The sequence below is a fragment of the Cynara cardunculus genome, assembly GCF_001531365.2.
Source record: "Cynara cardunculus var. scolymus isolate 2C chromosome LG 16, CcrdV1, whole genome shotgun sequence".
Classification (NCBI taxonomy): Eukaryota; Viridiplantae; Streptophyta; class Magnoliopsida; order Asterales; family Asteraceae; genus Cynara; species Cynara cardunculus.
In genome coordinates, this window is record NC_037543.1 from 20,774,757 (window position 1) to 20,789,449 (window position 14,693).

General features: G+C 30.7%; 3 protein-coding genes across 3 annotated transcripts; all 3 read right to left on the reverse strand.

Moving 5' to 3' along the window:
• Positions 1–819: 819 nt before the first annotated feature.
• Positions 820–1,286, reverse strand: LOC112529385 (putative ripening-related protein 2). Its single transcript, XM_025140652.1, has one exon. The coding sequence runs from the start codon at positions 1,257–1,259 to the stop codon at positions 855–857; it is 405 nt and encodes a 134-aa protein (XP_024996420.1). The 5' UTR covers positions 1,260–1,286; the 3' UTR covers positions 820–854.
• A 2,153-nt stretch (positions 1,287–3,439) lies between these two features.
• Positions 3,440–3,948, reverse strand: LOC112529383 (putative ripening-related protein 2). The gene has a single exon (XM_025140650.1). It carries the CDS (start codon positions 3,909–3,911, stop codon positions 3,501–3,503), a length of 411 nt encoding a protein of 136 aa, XP_024996418.1. The 5' UTR covers positions 3,912–3,948; the 3' UTR covers positions 3,440–3,500.
• A 7,325-nt stretch (positions 3,949–11,273) lies between these two features.
• Positions 11,274–11,881, reverse strand: LOC112529382 (putative ripening-related protein 2). Its single transcript, XM_025140649.1, has one exon. It carries the CDS (start codon positions 11,854–11,856, stop codon positions 11,299–11,301), a length of 558 nt encoding a protein of 185 aa, XP_024996417.1. The 5' UTR covers positions 11,857–11,881; the 3' UTR covers positions 11,274–11,298.
• Positions 11,882–14,693: the final 2,812 nt, after the last annotated feature.

Below are 14,693 nucleotides of genomic sequence, written 5' to 3' on the forward strand. Positions count from 1 at the left end.
TATATATATATATATATATATATATATATAGGGTTTATTTCAAATACAACATATCGCATTTGTACAACCAATGCAACCCAATAAATTGAAATATTTATGGAAATGATTAAAGTTCATTTATTATGATTTAAATATTTATGAAAGATGAATACGGTTCATTAATTATGATTAATACTTTATATTAGAAAATAATCAAAACCTCTATAAAATCACATATTAATCAAATGAAATGGACGATTGAGATTGAGTTGTATTGGTTGCACAAATAACAAGGGTTGTATAATAACCAACTTCTATATATATATATATATACACAAAATGAGAATGTATTTTAATCCACTTGGGATATTATGAAACCAAGTCTTTTGTAACATATGTTGTTTTTTTTAAAGTATATAATATTTATAAACGGCAATTGCAACAAATAAACTCACACTCCCTGTTCATTTTTTGTAAGGTTTGAACTCTTGACCTCCTAAGAGGCCAAAGGCTACGATACCGCTAGACCAAATACCCTTTTGTGACATATGTTGTTCTTTGTTATTGTCCAAATACGGTTTATGGGCATCAATCTTTTCTTGTTGTTTTCTGATGGGTCATTTTCCTTGGATCTAAACATCATTTGAGATATAATTTGAATCATGTGAAACAGTACATGAAACAAGATTCAAGATTCATGAAACAAGATTCAAAGTCGATTAAGAACTTACAATTCTCTATGAAAAAGAAAATATTCAAGTATAATAGCATGCTCGAATCTTTTATTGTCGTAGATTACTTTATTCATTTATGATCACACCGCGAAACTCCAAAGACGTTATGTGTATGCATTGTTGAATTGGCTTCAAGTACGATCATGCATCTGACCACGTAACTTGAGTTTCACCCCATTCTTTCTTAGGCACCTGAAGGGCTTTCCACACAGCTTCAGACGCGTCCACGATATTATTTTTACACCCATGATTTGAGTCACACTCGTCAACCACTTTCGCTTTTACGCTTTTACCCTTGTAGTTGATATTGATGGATTTAAAGCACCTTTTTCCATCATTGTACCATTGGGTGGACAATGCCACAATGAGTGTKTTATCTGAATGGTACTTTCCGTCACATTCAGCCGGACCTCCACCACTTTCGCCCTCCTGGAAGCCGTTGATCGTCATAGTTGCCTTCATATTGCTAAGAGCATCGATGGATGATATGGATAAGGTAGCAAGCAGAGAAAAGAGGACGAGGGAGATAACTGACGTTTGCTTCATTTTATCTGTATTATGTTGTCGATGGTATTTGGTGAAAAGAAATTGCAATACGGATACCGAATATATAGCAATCGGGTTTTTTGTCTTGTGCTTGAATGGTTATATTTCTTAGGGTAAGGTTGGGGTTAAAATTACAATGTCGATCTAAAAAAGAGAGTTATACAAATATTTGTTTGTATTATTGGAAGATAATATAAGAAGTTAAAAGAAACATATCTTATGAAGAATTTTTTATTTAAATATTAAGTTTTGTGGTAATTTTTTGAATAATATAAAATTTTGAGATAGTTTTTTCATATATGGAACGACCGTGCTTTTTAATTGAGAGAGCATGTTTAGAAAAACCTCCCTGACGTTTACTGAATGTGTCAATTTCTATATGATTAAGCTAATGTGTCCACACAGCCTTGCTGTTGTGTCCAAACAGCCTTGCTGCTGCGTCCAAACAGCCCTGCTACACAGCCCAAAGCAAGCAGACCGTGAAAGACAGCAAAGAAAAAGGAAGAACAGCAGCCCAAGGCTACTGTCTAGAATAGCAGCGTGAACGAGAGATTGGGACATCGTGCAGCAGATCGTGGGCGACTACGAAGGGGATGTGGGTCGGTGAGAGAGATGGAGGTGTGATTTAACAACCTGTCGAAGCAGAAATCTAGAGGAGAAGAAATCGAGAGGAGCATAAATTGAGAGGAGAAGAAATCAAAAGGAGAAGAAATTGAGAGGAGAAGCAGAAATCGAGAACTCAATCAAAAAAAGAAATCGAGACGAGGGCGGTCGATTAAGAAGAGGGTAGAACCTGTGGATTGAGGGGGAAGAAATCAATTTCACCGGAGAATCGGTCGAGGACAGGAACGAGAAATCGGGAAGCAATAGTAAATAGATTTTTGAAGTCGATTTTGGATTTCTCAATTAGGGTTCTTCACACTCTACTGCTTTCTACCATCTATAAGTTAAATTTTTGTTTCAAAATAGAATTATGAGTTGCTAATTTTCTGTTTCTAGTGATGGGATTATAGCCAATTTGCATTGAATTTTGTTGAGACTTGTTTAACATTGAAACTTAATTGAATTTTAATTGTGCAATTCTTGTTCAGAACCGTTATTCATTTTTGGGATTTTGGTTTTGAGAAGGATCCCTTGAATTCTTTAGCCTAAATTTGAATTGCTAGTTGTAATTAGGAATCTGTAATTGTTCTTAATTTCCACTTGGTAGCAAATAGTGCATCAATAGACAGCCAAGCTCATTGATTTGCATTATAGGACTGTGTAATCTAGCTTAAATGTTCGGGTTCCGTTCATTAGTTAGGATTGGTGCTTGTTTATTGCTTAAGGCAATTGGTAGGTTGAATTTTACGTTCGTGACTAGAATCAACTTAATCAATTAGGAACTAATCTACCGAGCTTCTCGTGCTAGTTTAATTATAAAGACAAGCGGAGTGTTTGGCACGTGTTGACACTCACGACCGGTCTAAAATCTATTGAGAAAAATGTTTTTATACAAGTCAATGATACATGATTTGATAAAGAACCAGTTATACTCATCACTAGAATTTATTCGTTATTGTTTAAAGTTCTCAATTTAATTTGCGTATTTAGGCCATTTATCAATCTTCCAACCCCCCCCCCCCTTATATATACTGATATACACACATTTTTTTATGAATTTGCACTCAGTTACGTCTTGGACTTACGGTTAACACGAGTCCTTGAGGAGACGACCTTACTTATCGCTATCACAAGTTGTGTTTTAGAGATAATAGGCTTATTTTAATAAAATTCTATTATTAATTGCCGGACTCGACACCCGTCAAAACCTTTTTCATGTGTTTGTGAAACAAAAAATACATATAAAAAAATTTCACATTATGAAGCGAAACACACATGAAACAAATACAAATATATATAAATCAACACATTACATATTATACTTAAATGTGAAAAAAAATCATGTAAAACAAAACCGTAAGGTAGAATTTCTCATTGATCTCACAAATTTTGAAGTTCTCAACTGATTAAGCTCTATGTGTGTGTGTGTGCATTTGTTATCATCGTAAGATTAATGGGATCAAATAAGATGTTGTATATTAATACGATGTGCGTGTTACAACTTTCAAGAAAACGAAAGAGAAAAGATGGTTTTAACTTAACAAAGGGGTTGAGCAATAACCTTTAATTTCCTTTATTCAAACTAAGAAATTTCAACAGTTTTATTCATACGCAATACTGAATCGGGTTCAAGAACGATCATGCGTCTGACCATGTAACTTTCGTTTCACCCCATTCACTTCCTGGCACCGCAAGCGCCTTCCAAACAGCTTTAGATGCATCTACAATATCATTAGCACATCCTTTACTAGAGTCGCACTCATCTACCACCATAGCTTGTGTACTTTTATCCTTGTAATATATATTGATATACTTAAAGCACCTTTTTCCGTGATCATACCATTGGCTAGACAATGCCACGATGGGCGTCTCATTCGAGTGGTACTTTCCATCACACTCAGATGGGTCTCCACCACTACCGCCCTTCTCAAAGCTGTTAATTGTCATTGTTGCCGCTATATTACTAGGTTGGGCACTGATGCATGATATGAATAAGGTAACGAACACTGAGAAAAGAACGAGAAAAACGATTGTACTAGACTGCTTCATTGTATCTTAACCCCTTTGGTATGTTATTGATGTTATGTGGTGTGAATAAACTGAATCAAGGATAGCTGAAAATATAGTGATCGAGTTTTTGTCTTGTGTTCAATCAGTTGTATTTTTTTAAAGTAAATTATGTTGAGATTACGACGCCAATTTAACTAAGAGAATTTTAGGAAATATTCGTTTGTATCATTGGAACAAAATCCTAAGTAAACAAGAACTCTCAAAAAATGGAAGTTAAGTGCAAGAATCCATATTAGCTTCCATTGTAGTGTGTGTATATATATATATATAATGAAATCTTTGTTGCATTGTATGATTTGTGTTCTTGTTTTTGTTGGTTTTCAAAGTATGAATCTTTAACTCTAACTTTCTTGTTTTTATTTTATCTTTTTGTTGTTTTTTGAAAGGACAATTTGCTATTGTCTTAAGAAAAAAAATGACTTGTTATTTGATACAAAATGGTGATTTTATTTAAGGGTCTGTTTACCAAACGTTTACTGAGTAAGCGTTTACTGACGACATCCACTATTCTTATTTACCTTATAGGGTAATATTTTCGGGCATCAAAATGGATTAAATAGTAAGCGTTTATAACCTGTAAGCGTTTATCGGGTGAGCATCATTATTCTCACTTACTGGGTAAGACTCTCGATCCTTACCTTCCTTCTTATCAAGTAAGATTCTCGATCTTTGTTATGGTCACCATGTAAGGTAATTGAACTGTTAAGTTCTTACCAAGGCAAATGTTTACTAAATGGCCCCTAATTATATAATTATTAGGGTTGTTCAGCTAAACCACATAAACCATCCACATCCCACCATACTACGAATGGCGGTTTAGAATTTCCATGATGTTGTTTGCGGTTTCATTTTTACCAAATCACACTATGCGGTTCAATAGCAATAAATGTAACACAAATAATAACAAAAAGAATAAAATGGATTACTCGTCGTTATGACCATAACGAGACACTAAACCATGTCTGCTAACCGAACATTTTTATTTGGATGTATAAACGGCAAAAAGATTCTAACTGCATTACAATAAGATACTATTCAACTAGATACTAGATAGCATAGAAAACCACTATAAGTGAAAACAACGTGCAATTATTTCACAAAATTTAGCAACATCATCTAACTTAACGATCGAATGACATCTGTTGTTTTACTGTGTTTTATTAATATGACAGGGAGTGTAACCGAGTCGTTGTCATGAATCCCTTGAGTTGTTCTTGTTCTTGTTTTTGTTCTTATCCAAATATGATTTAAAACCAAATCTTTGTTTGATGCACGCCAGACCTATTACGCATTTTCGGATACCTATGTACCAACTAATCCCTTTGACGACGATGAATGCTTGGAGTCATCGTAGGTGAACCTCCATGGCCACAAGGGCTATTGCAAAACCTGAATTGAAACTTTCAACCTTTCTTGCAAAACCTTAAAAATACAAAGATTCAACTTCTCTACGTTTAAAAACGTAGAGCTTTAGCCAATTTCTCGACAGTTTTAAGCATATGGATGAATCAATTTATTCATGCTAAAACGTTTGAACATTTAGAAGCAATTCAACACTGTATACTTATCATTTGAAGATTGAAACACAAATCCCGCATACTTTAAGTTTAGATGTAAATACATAAAGAAAAACTAAAAACATTGTTGTCGTTGTTCAGTTAATTATAATAACACTGATATTCGAATAGTTATAACGGCAAAAAGAATCAGATACAGTGGAACTTCTAGTTGAACCTTTGGCTACCATCCAACTACTATTAGACGACATCACTTATTATGGATTTTAGCAATACCATCGATCCAACTCGATGTGAGATATCTTTTTTGTCTTATTATATGTTATTTATATGATATAATAAACATTAAAAGTATGGTTTTTGCTTATATTAAACCAAGTCTTTGTCACATAGAGATTAGAATCACTTGTTGAGCTCTTCTTGTTCTTGTCCAAATATGATTGTAAACCATATCTTTGTTAGATGCACCAAAATTTACAACATTTAATCATAAACCAACACTACAACAAAATTGAGTTTATAGGACACCCTCAATCTCTAAGTGTCCCAATAGACCTCTTTATAAGACTTAATTTATAGGACCAAAATATAAAGTGTTCTATCTAAAGATGTTGTAATAAGTTTATATGACGCTTTTGGGCGTCTTAACAAGTTTTTTAGGACATTTTTAATACAAAGTGTCGCATTAGCAACTTTATAGGACACTTTTGAGAAAGTATCCTATAAACTCATTTTTTTATAGGACACTTGTTTTTATAGGACAATATTTCAAATAGTATCCTATAAGGTTGATAATAGGACACTTTATATTAAAATTGTCCTAAAAAACTTATTACGACGTCAAAAAACGTCATATAAACTTATTTCAACACCTTTAGATAGGACACTTTATTTTTTTGGTCTTATAAACTAAGTCCTATAAAGAGGTCTATTAGGACACTTAGAATTTGAGAGTGTCCTATAAACCCGATTTTGTTGTATTACAATTTTCCTTGTTTTTTCATTGTGAAAAGATGGGTCATTTAGTATTTGGTATGTAGTTACGCATCATGGAAAACATCGTGTTTTCGCTGAATCTTTAAATGGTAATTGTCGAATATGTAGCTTATACTGTGTCAAAATGGAACTTGCTTTGTTTCGGTTTCTGTTTTAGAAAACCTACTTCCAGAAACACTGTTTTAGAGGATGTCCTATATTCTGTATGCAATTAAGGGAACATAGGAACAGTTTTTGAAAGTTTGTTTCCGAAAATAAGAACCGGAATAAAGCACATTCATTACAACGAAATTGGAATTACAGGGCGTCGAAATGTCTTAAGTGTTATGATAAAATGCTTTATATAACTTAAATTTATAGGAGCACATAATAAAACGTTATATTTAAAAGTGTTACAATAGTTTTATAGGATTTTTTTAGACGTTCTAATAAGTTTTTTAGAACATTTTTAAATGGATTACAGTATTAGCTATTTTATAAGAAAATACTTAAAATTGTCTTATTAACACAAGTGTTTTATAAAAATATGAATTTATAGGATACTTCTAAAAAAATGTAATATAAAATAGCTAATTTGATACTTTATTTGTAAAAGTGTCATGAAAAACTTGTTAAAATGGTCAAAAGGCTCCTGTAAACATATTGTAGCAGTTTTATGTATAACGTTTCATTATTTGATCCTAAAAAATTAAGTCATACACAACATTATGTTAGAACGCTTGCATATTATTGTGTGATCCTAAAAACTTAAGTCTTTTGTTGTGTTTTTGAAGCAATTGTTTAAAAGATTACACCGTTTAAAGGATTTATCGAGACTTCAGAAACCAAATGAGTTTCGGGAAAAAGAAATTCCATCATATTTACGTAGAAGACAAACGAATGTGTCTTCTCGTTACTTTGTAGAACATAAATGTCTAAAATATATTATGTATCATAATGTTAGGAATACGATCATATGTATAATATACTACTAACCATACCACGTCATTGTTCTATTTTCGTATGTATATATATATATATATATATATGTGTGTGTGTGTATGTATGTATGTATGTATATATATATATATGTAAATAAACTTGGGATCACGTGAGACCAGTCTATTTTTGTGACATCCATGAGATCACTATTTTGCACTTGAAACTTCACAGCAGAATGATGGGAAGGTAACCTTCACATCATTTTGCTATGAAGCTTCAAGTGTAAAAAAATGGTCTCAAGAAAACAGATTGGTCTCACGTGAACCCAACCCTATATATATATATATATATATATATATATATATATATACGCACACACATACATACATATACATATAGAGAGAAAGAGAGGGGGGTTCATACGAAAATGATACATATTTAAGAAAATAAGAGAATAATTCTGGGATGATCATTTATTTGAATATGTATGTATGTAAATAAACTTGGGATCACGTGAGACCAGCCTGTTTTCGTGAGACCACTTTTTTGCACTTGAAGCTTCACAGCAAAACGTTGGGAATGTAACCTTCATAGTGTTTTTGCTGTGAAGGTTCGACTTTTTTTTTACCTTCACATCATTTTGCTGTGAAGTTTCAAGTGTAAAAAAATAGTCTCAAGAAAACAGATTGGTCTCACGTGAACCCAACCCTATATATATATATATATATATATATATATATATATATATATATATATATACACACATATACATATAGAGAGAAAGAGAGGGGGGTTCATACGAAAATGATACATATTTAAGAAAATAAGACAATAATTATAGGATGGTCATTTATTTGAATAGTACTTTAAATGACACTTTTAAAAAATCGTCCAAAAGGGCATATGTGTCATTTGTTGTATACAAATTATATATGAAGATTCATTTATTTTTATAAAGATTATTTAATATATTTAATATTTTCTCATCCCCACAGTTAAGAATGTTCCATAAAAGGCATCTATGTAACCCCCCCTACCGATTTAATAACCTCTGCTACAAAGAAACTCATAAGACCTGTTCGTTTTTTATCAGAAGCTTGTGATTTGAATTGGACATCCAATTGTTTCGATTTGAATTATCCGGAGAATGCCTTATATAGTCTGGAATCAAAATTTTCTTATTTCGAGTAATTTTTTATACAATTCAAGATTTTCCGTGAGAGGTATCGGGAAGGAATTGGAATGGAATAATATTGATTCAGATAGAAGAAAAGGTTCTTGATTGATTCAAACACTGTACCTATGGGATAGAGGAAGAGGAAAAAACCGAATATTTCACATAGTGCCCGAATTCAAGTTGATTCTATTTTGCCTCTTCCTTAAAGAAAGAATCCGTTGGGTCTTCCAATATCAATAGGTTGATTGTTTGATGAAAATCAAGGTCTTTTAGGTTCTTATTTATTTATTTTATTAAGTTTTATTTATATAACATAGCGAAAAAGCAAAGCACAAGTCCAAGACAATAAAATATAAAAATCATTAAGGTATTTATTCATGATTTTTTATCGTTTTCATGATTTAAGCATGATTAATTTTTCATTTTTTTATTTTTACAACATTTAAAATAAATGTCATTTGGTTTTTCATTTTAAAATATTTATTTTTGTTGAAGTAGTTTATTTAAGAGTTTTTTACAATTTACGTCAAAAATCATATGTGATATCCGCAATTAATTGAATTTTTTTTCAAAAAAAATCGTTAATTTTCAACAATGTATCATATATGATATTGATTATAGTGGGAAAAAAAATTAAGTTACCTACAAGATTACATGTAATATATGTAAATTACGAATTACGTTTTGAAACACATGTGACCTTATATATTTTATATATGTTTTGCTACACATCGTATGTGATTTTGTTTTCATAAAGAAAATAACTTATTTAGTAAGCTTCTAGTGGGGGGCTTTATGCAGAAAGTCAATTTTTTTTTTCCAAACTTATCTTTCTCAATTAAAAAACACGCTCATTTAATCTATGAAAATAACTCTTATACCGACAAATTAATTCAATCAATTTTATGTCTATATGACTTAATAGACAACCAATAAACAGCCCCTTTTTTATCCAAAATCCACTTCTAAAAGGAACCCGAAAGGCTTATTTGTTGGGCTTATTTAATTTTGGGCCATGAGAAAGATTTAATAGCCCAAAATACAATATATGTAGTGATGGCGAAAAATCGGTCCCGGGCTGGTCCCAAGCTTTCTCAAAACCGGCCATAACCGGTTCCGGTCGAAAATGGTAGGACCGGTCAAGGTACTTCATAACCGGTTATGGGCCACCGGTCCCAGTCCCGACATTAAAAATAAGATTTTGTTTTAATGATGTATATTTTTAATATATTATAAAATTTACAATTGGATCACTCAAATACACTTTAAAAATACGTTTTAATATAATTAAAATTGCATTGTCTTATAAAAATACATTATAAAATTATTTAAAAATACATTTATTTATAAAATTATTTGAATTTTCGGGTCGGTCCCGGTCCCACGAAATTTCCAAAAACCCCAACCGGTCCCATAACCGGTCCTTACAAGTCCCGGTCCTCCGACGGTCCCGAGCCGGGCCGGGCAGGGCCGATTTGGCCATCACTACTCTAAGGAGTTATAACGATAAGGGAATTTACAAAAAACACAAGAAAAAAGAGAAGGAAATTGACTGCAGTTTTGGTCAAAATTCAGTAGCATCGTTATGTCGTGAGTAGAGTTGTTCACGGATGGTACAACCCGCTAGACTCTGCCTGCTCGACCCGTTGGAAAAGTTGTCTTAGACAATCATTCTTGAAAAAGTGGGCGGGATCGGGCTGGAGCGTTAAAATTAATGGGCAGGCTCGGTTTGGAGCGCTAGAATTAACGGGCAGGTTTGGGCAATGAAAAAAAAGAATTCGGACAAACCCGCCCAACCGTTATATTATTATGGTTGATAAATTTTATATAAAATTAATAAGTTACTGTTTTTTTATTAAAACTATTTAGAAGTGTCTTTGGTTGGATTGGATTCTCTCTACTAAGTACCAACCGTCACCCAAATAATATAATATGTGATATGTTATATATCACGTAACGAATCTCGATCTTGAATAGTAGGAGGATAAATATTTTGCTTTTCTTTTTCATACACTATGTACATTGATATCTTTTACGTATTATTTTATGCTTAAAAGAATTTATGTTATTCAAACGATATTATATAATTTTTTGCTTTTGAAATGTTAAAAAAAAGCCCGTTAGCTCGTTGGCAAGTTCGGCATGTTCATAAGACGGGTACAGACAACTCTATAAGCCCGCAAAAGTCGGTTTAGGGTTGTTACGTTAGGCCCTGTCAGGCCCAACCCAAGCCTGGAAATGATCACCTCTAGTCGTGAGTTTTGAATATGACGTCAGAGTATCTTATCTACGTCATTGACGGTGGAGATTGATTTTGGAGGTCCGAAGGTCGTGTGTTTGTTTATGAATAGTGGAGTTCATACATCTTGACGGTTTGTTCCAAAAATATGACGGTTTGCGTAGGTGCATGCGAGTCGGGAAATTTGTCACACAAAGATTCCACATATGGTTTATTAACGATGGTCATCTTTCAATTTTTTTTAAATGGTTGATCTCAGGCTTCGTCCAGATTAATCTCATGGCAAGTCACGATTATTTACTTGGATATAATTGAACATAAGGTTTAGTTTGGAGAACCAGAAAATAAGAAAAAGAAAACAAGTGGTTGAACATTCGTTCGGAATTCCTTTTCGTGACGAAAATCTGAGCAGAGTAGATCCCATCTCGACTGTTTTATCGTTACGGGCTACTTTATTCAAAATGGTGATTGTGAGTACTCAATCAGTTTTATTTATTGAACCGACTTCAAGCATGATCATGCGTCTGACCATGTAACTGTTGCTTCGCCCCAATCTTTCTCGGGTATCCCGAGCGCCTTCCAAACGGCTTTAGATCCATCAACGATGTTATTAGGGCACGGTGGTTGGAATCCGTGCTCATCGTCGCAACCTTGAGTGGAGTCACACTCATCAACCACCTTAGCTTTTACGCTTTTACCCCTGTAATGTATTTTAATAAACTTTGAACATCGTTTTCCCTTATTGTACCATCCAGTGGACAACGCCACAACCGGAATGTTATTCGAGTGGAACTTACTGTCACACTCTGATGGTCCGCCGCCGTCCCCGCCCTTCTCAAAATTGTTAATCGTGAGAGTCGCCTTTGTATGTCCAGTGACACGTGGGGAACATTTATATGTCGTGTAAAATTTTCCCTCTTTGCAACAGTCTGGATCATTCACACATTGCCCGTGAGGTGGTTTCTTACCTTTCAACTTTCCGCTCGGTTGGCAAGATTGAGCGTCGACGCATGATATGAACACCGTAAGAAGCACATAAAGGAGAACGATGAAAATAAGCGTCGACTGCTTCATCTTAACTTCGTGTATTGTTGATATTTGGTGTAAAGAAATTGGCTCGAGAAAATTTAATATATAGTAACAGGGTTTTTTGTCGTATGCTCGAATGGTTAAATTTCTTAGGTCGTGGATATAAACGAGGTTGAATCTACGATAGCTGAGTTTCGTGATTCATTAGTTTGTATCAATGGAAACAAAATCTCACTTTTTCCAATGTACGTCTAAACATAAAAGATTAAAAACTTGATTTAGGAATCTATGTCGGGATTTTATTTTTCTGAACTCTTATGTTTGTATTTTGTAACGAAATCTAAATTAAACTGGAAAATTTAGGTTCGATTCAGAATCTTATCCATGTAGGCTTGAGCGTATCTTTCTAAAAAAATAATTATTATTAAATTTCAAGAATTTTTATTTGCACGTTGTAACAATTTTTTTATAGGTATGTATTCTGATTTTTATAATTATATCAGTATAATTTTTATAATTTTGAAGAAATTGACGAGACGATCATGTAATAATATAATTTGTAGAAAAAGAAACGTATTTTATGTTAATATATGATTATGTATGTTAATATGACTAGAAGGGTACTCGCACAATGCAGCGAGATATATCTCCATTTTAATGTTTTGTTTTATATTTTGTCTTTGTTGATATAATACGATAATTGTGGTTTTGAGAAAGATAATGTTTTTTACGATTTAGAGAAGTAATTTATTTCTAGCTTAACAATAAAATTTTATGAAGTTAATGATTCTGTTAGAACTCAATATCCTAATTATATTTTAAATTTTTTATATATAAAATGAGATGTTTATTCCGTATTTGATTATGTTTATCTGCAGTTAGTTATACGAATTCAAAAATGAAGCTTTAATAAGTTGTATTTACGCATAATTGACTTGTAATATTAAATTTTAAGTAATATGCATTAATACATAATACTCCATGCATAAAAAATGGTTTTTTTAAGTGTTCTTATCAAATGCGTTATATGTACTATATTATAAAGCATTTGATAAAAACACTTAAAAACCACTTTTTATGCATGAATTATTGTTTATTAATGCATATTACTTAAAATTCAAGATTACAAGTAATTTTGTATAAGTACAACTTATTAAAGCTCTATTTTTAAATTCGTGTAACTAACTGCAGATAAACATAATCAAGTACAAGATAAACATTCATTTTAAAATATAGAAAATCTGAATTATAGTTAAGATAATTATTGAGTTCTAACAAAATATTTAATTATTATCTTTATAAAAAATTATATTATTAAACCAAAAATAAAGTACTTTGTTATTAAATCTAAATTAGCGTATAATAAAAAATTAAATTAAAGAAGTTACACCAAAAAAATGAGAATTATTAAATAGTTAATTTGATGCTATCAATTTATTTTTTTCAAATTTTTATGTTATCTTCAAATTTATATTTCATTCAAAAATAAAAACGTTATTGTTTTTCTCAAAACGACATAAAATCGTATTATATCAATAGAGAAGAATAAAAACGAAATAATTAAATGGAGATTTATCTCGCTACATTACGTGAGTACCGTTCTACTAATATAGTATAGATAAAGGAGTAAAATGAAAAACTAAAAACAAGCAATTATAAAGTAAATTAAATAACTAATTATAACAATAAAAAAATGTAATTTAAAATACAAAATAATTTGTTTTTAATATAGTATAGATTAGTATAAAAAGACATAAATTATAAATCGAAAAATAAAAAATATATTATTTTAATGGTTATAAGAGTATAAAATGTAAAATTTAAAAATAAAAATTAAGTATTTATATTTATTCATATATATATATATATATATATATATATATATATATACTAGAAATATATTCGCGCAATGCAGCGAAATAAAGTACGACTTTATATGATTTTAAGAAAGCGATAATGTTTTTATTTTTGAATGAAATATAAATTTAAAGATAACATACAAATTTGAAAATAAAATAAAATTGATATTAGTATTAAATTAACTATTTAATAGTTTTTTTTGTAACTTCTTTAATTTAGTTTTTTATTATAATTTAATTTAGGTCTAATAAAAATATAATTTATTTTTGGTTTAATAATATAATTTTTTATCAAGGTAATAATTAACAGTTAAAACTTAATGATTATCTTAATTATATTTTAGATTTTCTATATTTAAAATAGATGTTTATCTTGTATTTGATTATGTTTATCTGCAGTTAGTTACACGAATTTAAAAATGGAGCTTTAATAACTTGTACTTATGCAAAATTACTTGTAATCTTGAATTTTAAGTAATATGCATCAATAAACAGTACTTCATGCATAAAAAATGGTTTTTAAAAGTTTATATCAAATGCTTTATAATATAGTATAGATAACGAAGTAATTTATATTTGGTTTAATAATATAATTTTTTTATAAAGATAATAATTATTTATTTTGTTGGAACTTGATAATTATTCTAACTATATCTTAGATTTTTTATATTTTAAAATAAGATGTTTATCCTCTATTTGATTATATTTTTCCGCAATTAGTTATACAAATTCAAAAATAAAGCTTTGATAAGTTGTACTTTTGCATAATTTACTTGTAATCTTGAATTTTAAGTAATATTGGTTTTATGTGGTTTTGAGAAAGTGGTAATATTTTTATTTTTGAATAAAATATAAATTTAAAAATATCATAAAATTTTGAAAAAAATATCGATATCAGTATTAAATTAATCTTTTTAAAAGTACTTGTGTTTTGGTGTAATTTTCTTAATTAAATTCTGTTAGTTATCAATGATTATCATAATTATATTTTAGATTTTTTATATTTAAAATGATATATTTATC

Bases quoted from the DNA above. Each gene is read 5' to 3' on its own strand.
- LOC112529383 (XM_025140650.1), bottom strand. From the start codon at position 3,911: ATGAAGCAGTCTAGTACAATCGTTTTTCTCGTTCTTTTCTCAGTGTTC.
- LOC112529382 (XM_025140649.1), bottom strand. From the start codon at position 11,856: ATGAAGCAGTCGACGCTTATTTTCATCGTTCTCCTTTATGTGCTTCTT.